General features: G+C 56.0%; 1 protein-coding gene across 3 annotated transcripts; it reads right to left on the bottom strand.

Moving 5' to 3' along the window:
- Positions 1-7,240: 7,240 nt before the first annotated feature.
- On the bottom strand, positions 7,241-14,404 carry ABTB1 (ankyrin repeat and BTB domain containing 1). Of its 3 annotated transcripts, XM_081097677.1 has the most exons (12): positions 14,276-14,402; positions 13,108-13,170; positions 12,960-13,015; positions 11,693-11,837; positions 11,348-11,507; positions 11,208-11,253; positions 10,714-10,830; positions 10,511-10,629; positions 10,110-10,208; positions 9,838-10,005; positions 7,948-8,148; positions 7,241-7,863 (listed from the first exon to the last, which is right to left on the bottom strand). In XM_081097677.1, the coding sequence occupies exons 1-12, from the start codon at positions 14,329-14,331 to the stop codon at positions 7,657-7,659; spliced, it is 1,437 nt and encodes a 478-aa protein (XP_080953803.1). In that variant the 5' UTR covers positions 14,332-14,402; the 3' UTR covers positions 7,241-7,656. The 3 variants fall into 3 exon arrangements, with proteins under 3 accessions (XP_080953803.1, XP_080953804.1, XP_080953805.1); XM_081097678.1 differs by lacking the exon at positions 9,838-10,005 and having other exon boundaries at positions 14,276-14,404; XM_081097679.1 differs by lacking the exons at positions 12,960-13,015; positions 13,108-13,170 and having other exon boundaries at positions 14,276-14,279.
- Between the last annotated feature and the right edge of the window lie 162 nt (positions 14,405-14,566).

Below are 14,566 nucleotides of genomic sequence, written 5' to 3'. Positions count from 1 at the left end.
TGGTGTTTTCTGTCTGTCTGCCTGATCCAAGACTACAACAGTCCCTACAGAGAGCGCAGCACTGAGAGCCTGGGCTGAGCCGGTCATCTGATGCAAACCTGCGTATGTGGGCCTGATTTTCTGTCCTCCACACTTGGGGACGTTTGCCCTGAAGCAGAGTGAGCATGTGCTCTGTTACGTGGTAGACTCGGCCACCTGCATACAGAGGAGCTGGGCCACCAGCTCTGGACTACACTTCCTCCGCAGCGCCACCCGGATGCCTCCCACCCCAGAAACAAGCTCTGATCTTAGCCACTCCGGCTCCGCCCAGGCCTCATGCATCTCAGCACAGGGTACCCCAGCTCTACTGCTGCTCAGCCAAAGCTCCGAAGAGCATCCTCCACTCCTCTCGGTCCCACACTTGCACCTGACCCAGCAGTAAATCTTGTCACTTCTGCCTCCGTTTCCCTCTGGCCCCACAGCTGACCACCCTGTCTTTGCCCTTTCTCCCATGTCCACTGTCCCCAACATGACTCCTTGCTCCCTGCTGGCCACCTTCTCCATGAAGCCTTTCCCGACACCCTACAGTCTCCCCATCACCCCAGGCCCTGCCCTGCCTTCTCCTCCTCTGATTGGCACCTGTTCTGCTTGTCTACCCAGTAGCTCTCTGTCCTCACCACCCGAACAAGCTGCAGGAGGCTGTGTCCTTGCGTAGATCTCCATCTGATTTCCGGGGGACCCCTGATGAGATACCTGTCCAGGGAGGGAGGGACGGTGAGAGGGCTGCAGGCCCTTCTGGAACAGCACGCAGCCTGGCACGGAGGGTCGATTTCACGTACGTGCAACCTGCTCGGTCAGTCCCTGCGGCCCACACTTAAAGGGCCCCGTGTCTTGTTTATTGCTCTGCTGTTGCTGTCTTGAAATTCTCAGTCATTTCTGGACAAGGGCCCCACATATTTCTTCCCTGCTGAGCTCCACACACATGAAGCAGGTCCTGTGGGTGTGGCAGGAGCTGGCCCTGCCCTCTGTGCAGAGGCCCCTCCGACAGGCAAACCTGAAGGACAGAGGCCGCTCCCCCCAGGCGCTCCCTTTCTGTTCACCCCTAACCAAATTCTGCTCTGAGCCAGAGTCAAACCTGGCCTTGCCTGCCTCCGGTGAGTATTCGGGGCTATCAGGAGCTCCCCACAGAGCACTCGTGATGTGCCTGCCAGACACCGTGCCTGGCCCTGGGGCTGCCCCACAGGATGAAGACAGGGTGACACAAACCTGCTTTGGAGAGCGGCCACGGTGTTTGGACAGGTTCTAGCCTCAGACTAATGAGAGGGCACAGTCCTCTCATGACAAAGTCCCAGCTTGGAGGGCAAAGCCCTCCCAGCACAATTACAGCCAAAGGCTATAGCTGTAAGTGTGACCTTATGGTCCAAACCTGTGGTCCCACGTGGCTGAGTGATGTGGGCTTGATAGAGTTCAGGCGCATGTAATTGAGTAGATTCGAAACCCATGAGAATGTTGTAACCACGCCCTTACTTTGCCTCATGGAATCTGACTATACGGTGCTGTCTCTCCATCAGAGGGCAGCGTCCCACTCAGCCTCAGCTTTATTCTCGTCTATCTTTTCTAAATCCTTCACCGCCCCCTCTCAGGCTTACCCATGGCCGTGCCGGCTCTGCACAACCTGCCACTGCAGCACCGAAGAGCGGAGGGTCAGGAAATGAGACAGAGCATGTAGGGGCGCGGCCCAGCAGGCCAGTGTTCCCTCCGGGAAGGCCCTGTGGGAGAGCAGGGAGATACGTGGGTGTGGGCGCTCATGGGGGCTCAAGGGAAGACTTGGTGGTAGAGGTTGGTCCCAGACCTGGGACTTTCAGGATGGCTGGGGGAATCCTAGGGCCCCCTCCCCAGCACCCAAACAAGGACAGCGTGGTGAAGGGAACCCCTGGGGTAGGTGCCGCGCTGGGCCAGCCACAGGAGGGCGACAGCTGTGGCTGGAGAGGGTGTCGCTGGAGCAGCACTGCTCAACCTGTGGCTTCAGGCAGAGAACACAACCAGACCAGGACGGAGGCTCTCGGGAGGGGGCAACAGGAGTCGCTCTCCTCCCCCTTTCCCTCTCCTGAACCTGCCGTCTGGAGCAGGCAGCTTCCAGCCCGCAGTCCAGAATGGCTGCTCCAGCTCCTGCCCCCGCACCCTGGTTCCAGCCAACCAGAGGGGAAGGAGGAAAGGGACAGGCCTGTGCCTTTCAAGGAACAAAGCAGAGCTCACATCTAGTACTTCAGTTCACATCTAGAACTGGGGCAAGGAAGGCTGGGAAATTAGCCAAGCGCCCCCGAAAAGGAGCTCAGAACCAGGGAGAGCCAGCAGGCTACGCCCAGGAACGAAGCGTGCACACCAAGGCCTTCAAGGAGGGGACCCAGGCTCAGAATCTGCCTGGGAGATGCCAACAGGGCTGTGAGAATGGCTGCTGGTGAGGCAGGGGCCTGTGGCAATGGGGACAGAAGGGGATACGGAGGAAGCAGCTCTTAAAGAGGTAAAACCAACAAGGTTGGGTGACCAAGTTTGAGGGTCTGTGAGGCCCAAAAGGTTGGCAGCCGCTGCTCTAAAGCACGCCCATGCCGTCCTTTCTCCCTTATGTGTGTTATCTCCTAAACTCTAAGGGTCCCCATGAGACTTGTAACCAGAGGGAGGATTGAGCAGTGGCAGCTCGTCCTGGGCTTACCCCCTGAACCTGTCTCCAAGGCCACCTTTCTCTCTGACTTTCCAATGAGCTAACCATAGCCCCACCTTGGCTCACTTTTCACTGTGACTTTTCTCAATGAGCCAAAGCTCATTTCTCTCCTATAACATTTCCAGAGACCCAAAGCAGCCCTGCCTGCGCTCTCTCCTGTTGCTTCTGCTGTCCTACGCCCTTTCTTTGACTCCCTGTCGCCAGCTTTAATAAATGCACTCTCAAAATCACCTGGATTTGCTTTGGGAAATCTTTCCTGCACTAAATCAAGAACTCACAAGCTATAGGGCGGCCGGAGGCAGACCTGCTCAAGGCCCAGGTCCTGTCCAAGAACAATGTCCCCATTTAATTTTCACGCCAGCTTTGCGTAGTTGGTGCTGTTGTTCCCATTTAGACTAAGTAAACTGAGGCTCTCAGGGACTCAGTGATTTGCTCAAAGCCATACACTGAGTCCCAGCCCAAGTCTCCAGACTTAGGTACCCTGCTGCCTCCCAGAGGAGGAGGGTGGGTGGCAAAGCCCCAGGTGTAGTGCCACTGTGCAACTCTTTGTACCTTTTTTTTAAAAAAAATATTTATTGCTGAAAGTATTACCTATGTCCTTTTCCCACATGGACCTCTTCTAGCCCCACCCCAGGCCTTCACCACCCTATTGTCTGTGTCCAGGGGTATGTATCTCAAACCTTCTTCAGGCAGTAACTCCCTAAGGCTTGTGGGCCCCAGGGCCTCTTCCTTCAGAAGTACCTGGCTCTCAGTCCTCTGGTACAGTTTTCCCCAAAGTGGAAAAATGTTATACCTTCAAATGTCTGCTCGGGGGACTAAGGCTGCCCTAAGTCCTGGCAAGAACACTCCTGACTTTGCGATGCCAGTGGCCAGGTGGCAACCTCACCCCGCCTTGGGTTTCTCAGTCTGCTGCAGTGAGAGGGGGCAGTGAAGGCTATGTAGTTTCCCAGGCAGAGGAAAGAAGATATGATGCAAAATTTCATTCTTTGTTTTTTCCTTCAGGTGGAGAGGATATTAGAGAATGGGTGGGGGGAAAAATGCTTTATTTTTTCATTGTAGACTTACCTCCTGTAACAACTATTTGGGTCAGGGCCAAAGGGGTTGTGGGGTACACCCAAGGTGGATTGAACGAGCCCATGTTTCCCTTGGGGAAACAGAAGCTGCACTGACATCTTTGCAGCCCCATCTATTCCATAATTTCCTTCCGTGATTACAACTCAGAGGCTATTTGCTTGTTTCCTGTTTATTTGTAACTAGAGGCCAATGCACGAAATTCGTGCAAGAGTAGGCCTTCCTTCCCCAGGCTGCTGGCACCGGCACCGGCTTCCCTCTGGCACCCAGGACCCAGGCTTCCCTCTCAGCCCCGGCTTTGTCCGGAAGGTCATCTGGAAGGACGTCCAGAATGATGTCAGGTCTAAGTAGCCTATTATGCTTTTATTATTATAGATACCATAAAAGGCACCTTTGCACTCACCTAGACACAAAATGTAATGGGGCACCAATAATCTTAGTAATCAAGACAATACTGTAATTTTTAAAATCAAAATTAATGCAAAAGAATGATAAACCAAATAATATTTTAAACAGTTAGAATCTGGCTTTTCTTTTTGCATCCAATTTTAGTATGACTCAGCACAGCACTGCTACTGATCTTGTCTCCGCCCTGCCCCACCATCACTCCTTTTCTCTTCTCAGGGGCATAAATAAACCATCCCCCTACATTACATTATGTGTATAAGCAGTGTTTCTTTTCCATTGTTGCTTATTTTGTCAGTGTTTGTTGATTTATTTTTCCCAGTGAAAAATATGTGGATACCTTGAATTAGGACAGAATACATATATTACCCAATTAAATTTATGAAAATTTATATTTTTTATTCAGCCGTTTTGCACTTATCAGGAATTAATTAAAATGAAGGGAGGAATAGATGTGCTTTCCCATTCTTAACGTAGTACAGCTACACACTACATATTCTAAAAGTATGGAAAACTACACACAAGTGCCCTGGTAGGTGTGGCTCAGTTGGTTGGTGTCATCCAGGCACCGATGGGTTGCTGGTTTGATTCCCCATCAGGGCACATGCCTGGGTTGTGGGCTCGATCCCGGATAGGGGGTGTGCAAGAGGCAGCTGATCGATGTTTCTCTCTCCCTCTCCCTTCTTCTCTCTCTAAATGTCAATAAAAACATTTTTAAAAAGAAAACTACACACAAGTCAGATGAACCCCCAACTCCCACTCAGCACTCCTCCTCCATTCCTTTTGGGACATCATGTCCTGTGTTTAGAAGCTGGGGTTGTGGGGCACACCCAAGTAAACTTTCAAATATGCAAGTCAGTGCCCGCCCGCCCCCCCACGTCCTACTCACACCTCCTCTCTAGGCTCAGCACTTACAACCAGTGCTGCACTGAGCCCTTCCCCAAGCGAGGAATTACTATAAAAATGACTTCCCATTTATAGAGAGGCAAACAGGCACAGCACAGCGACCAGGCAGTGAGAGAGCCAGGGTGGGAACTCCTGGCCTCTGGCCATGCTGACCCCTCATGTCAGGCTCCTTCAGGCTCCCAGGACCTTGCATAAACCCTGCCCTCCACCAGCAGGACCACCCCTATCAGCTTGGCGAGCTCCCCCTCCTCACCACTCCTCCCAGCCTACCTGCTACCTTGTTCAACTGATCGCTCATCCTGTCATTCAGCCCTCACAGCTTCCCCTACTGGACCAACACAGATGAAATGCACTGGAGAGGGAAGGGAAAAGATTCCCCCAAGTTCTGGAAAACAACAAGAGTAACAAGGTGTGAAGTGACATGAAACAACTGCAGGGAGGGCCACCATGCCCAGCATCCAGCCGGTGGGAGAACAGTGAGCTGACTCTCCCCCGGGCTCCAGGCACCACTCGGATTTCAGCATGCTGTTCCCAAGCAGACGAGCGAGAGGCCTTGGGGTGCAGCTCTGCTGCCGATGGACGATGGACGTGGGTCCTTGCGGTGTTGAGAAAAAAATCATTTTGGGGGACCCACAAGGGAGGATGAGGTCTGGTGGTAAGATTCATTTGGGTGGAAGTAGAAGGCAGTTCCCCATGTCCCATCGCTGTCCCTCCTGCCATGGGACATCAGGGCCAGAAATAGACCCAGCGTCCAGAGACCCTGGGCCACGTTAAAGCTGAGTCCAGTCCACAGTTTCTCACCACCCGGCTAGCTTGGTTCGGGTTCCTGGCTGCAATCCTGGCTGTGCTGCTGTATCCAGGCTCTGCCTGGAGCCTGTGTTTAGAGAATGGCCATGGGACTGCGAAGGCCACATGGCTATGGAGGGAGAACAAGTGAAGGAAAGGGTGAGCATGTGCTATTGCGAGGGAAGGAGGGAGGGAGGGAGGGAGGGAGGGAGGGAGGGAGTGGCCTTGTTTCCTGGGATTAGATTACCTGGGTTTGGGAAGGACCCGTGTATTCAAAGTAACCAATCAACTTCCAAGCTTCCGGAGCTTCTGATGGGACCACCCCAACCAATCCATTCTCCCCCCAGGCTTGACTGACAGTCCTCTGGTCATTTGGCTTCTATGCGCATGCCTCATAGAAGCACCTCCCTGAGCCAATTTACTCCCACTCCGCACTGTGTACCTCCCCCTTCATTGTTCTGTCCCTTGCCCCAGTGATTGGCAGGAAAGGACCAGTGGTTCCCTGGGAGTGTGTGAAGCTGTAACTTCCTGGTGAAACAATAATGTCTGATTCCCTTTGCTTTCTTCCTTTAATATCTAGCTACCTACACAACACCTGGGCCCCGGGAACCAGATAGGGGCTCGGGAACCAGATAGGGGCTCGTAGGGGTCTGAAAGCCTGAAGGGCATCCTGAGAAAGCCACCTCTGACCTCCCTAATAACGTCCAGGAGGAGGCTGGCCTGGGGCTGAGGGGAAGTGGAGGTACAGTCCCCCGCTTGGAACGAGGCCCAACACAGCCAGTGGCCAGTGGGGTGGGGAGTGGGAGAGTCAGAGGGCTTCCTCCCCCTTTCACTTCTCTGCACCCACTTCTCCCAGCCCTGCATCCTGGGACTGCAGAGCCAGCTGCTGCCAGGCCTCTCCTCGGTCCTGCCTGTGGCCCAGCCTGTCCCCGTGCCTGGGAACATGGGCAGGGATGGTCAGACACTTCAGCCATATGAACAGCCTTCCTTAGAGAGTAAGTGCTCAGTGAATGAGTGCTAGAAATGCTATGGCTCAGAAGCCAATCCTCACTTGGCCGGAGGGGGAAGCAGCCTGTGTCCTCAGTCAGCCCTATCCCACTCAACATCCTCCAGGGCCCCCAGGCCAGGCCGTTGGTCAGTGTGACTTCACCAAGAGGAGCCCAGGGGGAAGCTGTGCCCTGAGGGGAGTCCTGCTCCGGGGCAGGGGTGTGATGAGGAGCTCCGCTGGGAGATTTCAGGGCCCCCACAAACAGGGGTTGCCTACTCAAGACCCATAGACCCAGGGCAACCCCTAATCCCTGAGTAGCCCTTGCTGGGCTCCTAAACCTCTCCATGAGGGTCCCCAACTCCAGAAACTGCCCCTACACCCCATCTCACCATCTTCCCGGGGCTCAAGTTCCCAGTAATTCAAGCTTTATTGCCACACAGCCTCTGCTGCTCCCTCCTGGCCATCTCTGTGCCTGTGAGAAGGTGGCGTGGCTTTAGGAAGCAAGCAGCCAGGGAGAGCCAGAGTGGAGGGGAGGGGACCTGGGGAAGGAGGCTAAGAGATCCCACCCCAGGTTTCCCTGAGTGGCGCCCAGCCCAGGGCTGAGGGGGCTGGTTTGTGCACGGGGGAGGAAGCTCATCCTAGGTAACCCTCCTTGGGGCCTCCAAGCACTCCAGGGTAGGGAGCCTCAATGAGTCTCTTCCACACACCACGATGCCCTGGAGGGCGCAAGGAGCACACAACGGAGCACGTGGTCGACCAAACCACATGCGTAGTCCACAGGGAGTCCGTGGCCCAGCGTCAGTCAGCAGTCCAGGCCAATGGACACCAGCAGGTCCTCAAGTGCATGCAGCCGCCGCTCCATCTCCTTAATGTTGCTGTAGGTCTGCACCACGCTGGTGATGTGGAAGCGGATGTCATCTACCAGAGGGATGGAGTCCTGCTCCTGCCGGCCTCTCACAGCCGCCGCCTCCTCCCTCACGGCCTCCGAGAAGTCCTCCTGCTCCACCAGCTGTGAACAGGCACACTCAGGGCACACCGCTGCTTGCCGCCCACCACAGCCTGCCCCCACCCACTGAAGCTCCCACCGGCCCACCTTCTCGATAACCTTGGCCATGTACTCGGTGCACTGGTCCTCGAGGCGTGCCAGGCGGAACAGCTTGGCCACACGCCACAGGCCTACCACACTGTCCTCATCCAGCAGCTGGGCCAGACTGCGGCCACACAGTCGTTTCAGGCCCGGCAACAGGTACATGTCGGCCATGCTCAACACATCATAGGCCACCTCCGGGGGCACCTGCAGTGAAAAAAGGGATGAGGGAGGGTGCACCCCAAGGTCAGCAAGGCCTCTCAGGGGCTGGCAGCAGGGCTGGGACCTGCTGGCCAGAAGGTGGAGGCTTCGGGCAGAGCAGGAGCTTCCTCCCCTTGCCAGGTACCTGACCCAGACCCCTGCAGGCATCCATGGGACCAGAAGGGACACAGAGTCTGGGGTTCCCATGGCTCAGGCAGGGCAGAGCCTGGGCTCTGAATCACACAGACCTGAGCTTGGAAATTCTAGCTGTGGGACCTTGCGCAAATCACTTCACCTCTGTGCTTCAGATCCTCTGGGAGATGCAGACACAATCATGTCTGCCTTAAAAGGCTGCCAGAAAAGTGACAGAAGTTGCTTCTGTAAAAACTGAGGCAAGGACCCTACTAAAAAGTTGGGGGAGTAACTATTTACCAGCTCCTTCCCACCCACAGAGGCTGTACCCTGTGCTGGGAGAGACCATGTGCTCCACCCAGACTGTGGATGGCCACAGGGAGCAGGCTGGAAACGGAGCAAACAGGACCTCTGCTAAGCCCCTCACAGGCCATGTGCATGGTGCTTACTCGTGCCAGGCACTGTACTTGCAACATACATGTTCATTTGCACAAGACCTTAGGAGCTAATAACTATCAGTATCACCCTTTTCTAGAGGGGGAACTGAGGCACAAAACAGTTGAGTAACTAGCCCAAGATCACCCAGCTCTGGGGTAGGGGTGAGGCTAACCCAGAGTAAAACCAGGTTTGGAGCCCAAGTCCATGCTCTGAGTCGTTAAGAAGTTGCCCTCTGGGTGGCAAAGCTCTTTCTAGGGTCAGGATGGGCCAAGGTGGATGCTAGGTGGCAGGGGCCAGAGAGCTGAACTATACCGCAGGAGAAATGAAATAAAGAGGTAGGAGGGGTTCTCTAAAGGGCTAGGTGGTAAATACTGTGCCACAGGGTCTCTGTTACAACCACTCGGCTTTGCCATTGTGCAAAGCCACCAGACAGTAGAGAAATGAATGGGTATGGCTGTGTCCCAGTAAAAATGTATTAATGAAATGGGCTGTATGTGGCCTGCAGCCCAAGATGGACTGGCCTGCCAGAGGGAACTCACCTCCACCTGAAGGAGGAAGAAGCTTCTCTTCTGTAAGCTACCATGTTTGGGGGCCTCTTTATTACAGTAACCTTCGTGTGTGCGCGCACACACCCTGCCAGGGGACACCCTGCCAGAGGGTACGCTGGTCTTTCTGTTGCTGCCCATGTCACCCTATATTAGGGGGGGGCCTTGGGGCAGGTGAAGACACAGGGAGGCAGAGAACCTTAAGGGTCTGCAGCAAACTAAAGGCAGGGGCTCAGGGCTTCCCACTGTTGTGGGAACCCAGTGTCACTGTCCTCTGGCTGAAGAAGTTGGGGGCCCTACGTGGCTGACACTACATCCCCAAGTGTCAAGTGTCCATGACATAATTCTTGTCACTCATTCCTGTCGTGGATCTAATGAGGACCCCTCTGCCTGAAAGAAAAATCTAAGTGGGCCCCACACTCGCTCTCCAGCCTCATGGGAAACCTGTCCCTCAGAGCCAGTGAGGACCTGGGCAGACCCTTGAAGCCCCACAGTGACATGGGCTGTGTACCTGTCCTGACCATTGTGCCTCCCACCCCTCGCCCCTGGCACAGTGCACACAGCCCACCCCAGTCCGCACCTCGGTGTGGTTGGTGTATATGTAGTAGAGCACATGGGTGAAGACGTGGGGCGAGAGGCCATGCAGGGTGATGGCTGGGAGGCCACCAGAGGCCTCTAGCCCTTCATTCTCTCGGAAGTGGTCATCCAGCAGGGCCCGGAAGTAGTCGCTGCGGCCACAGAAGAAGGCCTGGGGGAGGCTGGGCTTAGGAAAGGCCAGGGCCTGGGCTGTGCCCACAGAAGCTGGCCTAGGGCTTAAGGCAGGGGTTTAGGGAGCTGTGGGGTGGACAGCACCTTGTGGCAGAGGAAGCTGCAACCCTCCACTTGGAAGCAAACATCAGGACAGCTGTTGAAGCCATCAGGGAAAGGGAAAGGCAACTCCCCAAGATCACCCTGGGGGATGGGAGAGGAGACACCATTAGATAATGTAGGTGAGAGAAGGCAGAGTGGCTGGCCTCGGCCAAGAGCCCACTCTAGCTTGATCCTGGAGGAGTGAAGGGGGGTGAACTGCAACCTCATTTGCAGATTTAAATACAAGACAAACAACAAAAGTAAACAACTAGGCTCAGAAAAGGGAAGTGAATGGCTCAAGGCCACATAAGGAACTGAACCCCAATGTGGGGCTTGCCTACCACAGCTGTCCCCAGGTAAGTCACCAGCCCACCAGGCCCAGTCCCGGGCCCCTGTGTGCTTACTCGGAGCTCAGGGGGCAGGGCACAGTCAGCCAATAAGGCCAGGTCCTCCCGGAGCCGGGGGTCCTCTGCGGGGGGCCTCATGCTCAGCACCTTCACATGAGTGCCTGGCTTGGACGCCACTGTGGAGATAGTGCAGCTTCAGGAAGCCAGGTTGGCCCTGCTCGTTCCTGCCCAAAGCCCTGGACCCCAAAGTCGGGACGTACCAAACTCAGACACTTCCTTGCACTTGGCCTCCAGGTCGTTGAGCAGATCCAATAGCTGGCACTGCTTGGCCAGGCGCTCACAGTCACTGATGTGTTCCACACCGACATCCAGGCCACCTGGGTGCAGCGCGGGAGGCTCAGAGCCTGAGAGCAGCCGTTAGCAGTGCCCAGGCACACAGTTTCATAGGTGGTCCCTCTGCTGAGACTTCTGGGCCTACATGCTGCCTTAATTTCCCCACAGGAGCCATTGTCTGAGTTCTACAGACCCCAGAACAGATAAAGGGAGGCTCAGTTTTTGGGTGAAATAAGCTCTTACTTAGCAGAGCCCAACTCATTGTCTCCCAACCCAACCCAGGAGGCAACTGGAACTGCCTTGCAATGCAGGGGACAAAGCACCAGGTGGTAGAAGGTCAGCCCAAGGCTACAGCTGGACCTGCCGCTGGACAGAAACGCAGCCCTTTCCCTGCCCGCCCGACCCAGGCCTGGGGTGTCACCTGTGTACAGGTACTGCAGCAGGGCCCCAAAGGCCACAGCGTTGATCTGCAGGCAGAGAGCCGGGAAGGAAGGTCAGAAGCCTGGTCCAGCACAAGCCCCCCGCTGTCCCTCTGCTCTCCCGCCCCAGAGAGGGATGCACCAGTGGATGTCTGAGGACCACGATGCTCTTGCCCTTCCACTTGGTATCCAGCATGTTGGCAAAGTAGCTGCTACGTGCACCCAGAATGCAGCGATGGGCCCGGAAGGGCTTCCCGTGCACCACAAAGAGCACATCACTGTGGATGCCTTGATCCAGAAGCCTGGGGGGGGGGACGGGGGGACGGGTACAGAACAGGTGGAAGAGGGCTCAGGAGAGTGCCTCTCCTCTGTCTCACCATTCCAGTCCCTCATATCATCCTGTAGGAAGGCTCTCAGCCCCCTGCAGGCCACACCCATCACAGACCCACTGGGCAAAGGCCATCAGATGCCCCACGCTCCATCTCACCGTTGCAGGAATTCATCATAGTAGTCCCGCCTCCTGGAGGAGGGTGTCACTTGCTTATAATCAAGCAGGGCCCGGCGGATGGTATCACTTGCAGCCCCATAGAAGCAGCGTTCACCGTGGAAGGTGTTGGCCTCACAGCGGGCTCCTAAGGGCAGCAGAGCTCATCGGTTAGCAGGGCCATGGGTGGCATGCTGCAGCTGAAGAGGGGCCTGGGGAAATCCTAATCTTCATCCTCCTCCTCCACTTCTCCCTACATGTAGGGCCCATAGCCCTAGAGACTCCTTCCTAAATGACCCTGGGCCCATTCTGACCCCAGGGCTCAGGCACACAGGCAAAGTCCTGTACACTCACATACACATATTCACTCACACATACCACAAACTACACAAAACAGAACAGGCTCAGAGACTGGCCCTGTTCTATGCACTGGAGACACTACCATTAAAAGACAGGTTCCTGTCCTCACTGAAGTGACACTCCAGTGAGGCAGAAGGACAATAAACAGATTAACAAATGATATCAGGTGCTATGAAGAAAAACAAAGCAAGATGAAGGGTGACTGTGATGGCAGCTGCCAGAGAGGGAGGCCAAGGAAGGGCAATGTGGCGGTGACAATGTACAGAGACCTGAATCAAGTGAGAGAGTTGGCCATGCAAAGACCTGGGAAAGGGAATTCTAAACAGGAGGACTAGCATGTGTAAAGGCCCTGAGGCAGAAGCAAGCTTGGAGCGCTGGAGCACCAAGGAGAAGACAGGTGTGATTGGCACAGTGAGCACTTGGGAGAGCCAAAGAGGAGGCCAGAGAAGGAAGAGCAGGCCGTAGCAGCTCCCAGGCAAAGCAAGGTATTCTAGTTCTATGCTAAATACAGTGGGAGCCATTAGAGGATTTTAATAAACTCATCACATTTGTTGAGCTCCACTTGGCTACAACATAGAAAACAGACTGTAGGTGGGGCAGAAGGGGCAGCAATAAGACCAGTGATGAGGCTGGCACTGCATCCAGGGAGAGATGGTCCAGGGAGAGATGCTGTAGCTGGGTTGGGCAGGAGCAATGGAGATGGAAAGTGGACAGAGGAGAGAACAGGTCCTGAAAGTAGAGCTAACAGTACTTGCTAACTGGGTGTAGGGGTGAGGGAGGGGACTTCAGGGTGTTTGCAAATGTGTACACATGCTCTAGAGCCCTTGAACACAGGTACACACACACACACACACACACACACACACACACACACACACCGGTGGATGGTATTCCTGACCCCTTCCCTCACCATTGGCCAGAAGGTAGAGTACCAGTTCTTCATGCCCACATAGACAGGCATAGTACCTGAGGGGGAGAAGGAAGGAGTACTGGGAGGCAGCTGTCAGGATGGAAGGGGCTGCCCCACCCACCCTGACCACCCATCCCCTAGCACTCACAAGGGGGTACTATCCCACTTGTCCCATACATTCACATCCACGTCTCGCTGCTCCAGCAGGTACCTGGGCAGGGAAAGGGGAGGTCAGAGCCTGGGTCAGGACAGGCTCATAGTCTGGGAGAGAAGACACCTGTGTAAGGGGAAGGAGGGAAGACATTCTTTTTGGCTGAAGGAAGTCTCCCCCAGGTGAGGGCAGGTGACAGGCAGACCAGAGCAGGAAAGACATTCCTAGCAGAAGGGCCAGTGAGGCAGGATGTAGAGGTGGGAACACAAAAGGCAGACCCTGAGCTGAAGAGGCTGAAACTGGCCTGCAGGCATTTGGGAATGAGGAGGTGGCCCCTGCTCTGCTTCGACAGGACGCTCTGACAGCTTGGGTCCAAAGAGGAAGCTGCTTGCAGGCATTCTGGTGGCATGGAAGCATGGAAAGAAGTAGACAGATTCTAGAAGGCGGAAGTCAGGAGGAGGTAGCTGATGGAATGTCCGTCCAGGTAAGGGGGTCAACATGGATGGTGGTGGAGCCATCACTGAGCAGGGCCGCCTTGGGGGGCATCCAGGTTGCACGAAGGAGTGCGGAACAGCGTTTAGCGTTGGGAGTTACCAACTAACTCCTAGGGGGCACCGATGTGAGGGAGGGGTCAAGGGAAGCTGTGGGCGTAAGTAATGAGGAAGGAAGGGCCAAGGAAGACAGGCTCCCCACCCCCAATAGGGCACTGTCTCCCTTCGACAGAACCATTGAGATGGCGATTTCAGCGCCATATTTGCTTTAGCTACAAATATTTATGAATTTCTGAATCCCCGGTGACCAGAGGCCGATTCTGGTCCCCACATGTTCCCAACGCCAGGTCCAGAGGCATGAGAGGAACCACATCGGGAGTCCCAGGCCTGCCCCCAGTCTGCCCCCAGCACTCGGAGGGTGAACTTCCTCTCTGCCCACTTCTCCTCCCGGCCTTCCGTGGCGGTCTTCTCCAGCACCTCCTCGGGGACCCGCCCCCGGGCACCCCCGCTGGGGAGGCTGTGGTGGTCCCTCCGTGGCCTGTGAGGGGGCGGCTTTGGGGGGGGATCGGGTGCTGAGGCCAAGGCGCCCGCCTGTCCCGCGGCCGTCCCCTGCACACCCAAGGCTGGAGGCGCTCTGAGGGCGCCGCACTCTCCCGGGGCTGCGGGGTCCTCACCGCACTCGACCCACGTCTCCCTTCCTGCAGCTGGTGAAGAGGTCGCTGATATCCATGGCGCAGACGCGGCGGACGCACTGACGCTCCAGAGCCGGACGTAAACAGGCACTGGCCCCGCCCCGCCACGCTCGCCACGCCCCTCCCCCCCGCTCGCCACGCCCCTCCCTCCCGTTCGCCACGCCCCTCCCTCCCGTTCGCCACGCCCCTCCCTCCCGTTCGCCACGCCCCTCCAGCGTTAGCCCCGCCCCGCCCCACCAGCCCCGCCCCTCCTCCCGCTCGCCCCGCCCCACC

Source organism: Myotis nattereri, assembly GCF_964212035.1.
Source record: "Myotis nattereri genome assembly, chromosome: 8".
NCBI classification, from domain to species: Eukaryota; Metazoa; Chordata; class Mammalia; order Chiroptera; family Vespertilionidae; genus Myotis; species Myotis nattereri.
Note: the sequence above shows the minus strand (reverse complement) of the source record. Positions and strands in the feature narration are given on the sequence as shown.

What these genes read in the sequence shown, in the direction of transcription:
- ABTB1 (XM_081097677.1), bottom strand. Translation starts at nt 14,331, where the DNA reads ATGGATATCAGCGACCTCTTCACCAGCTGCAGGAAGGGAGACGTGGGT. An exon ending in GGAGACGTGGGTCGAGTGCG is followed by an intron (nt 13,171 to 14,275) that starts GTGAGGACCCCG and finishes TTCCCTGCCCAG; the next exon opens with GTACCTGCTGGAGCAGCGAG. An exon ending in TATGATGAATTCCTGCAACG is followed by an intron (nt 11,508 to 11,692) that starts GTGAGATGGAGC and finishes CCCCCCCCCCAG; the next exon opens with GCTTCTGGATCAAGGCATCC.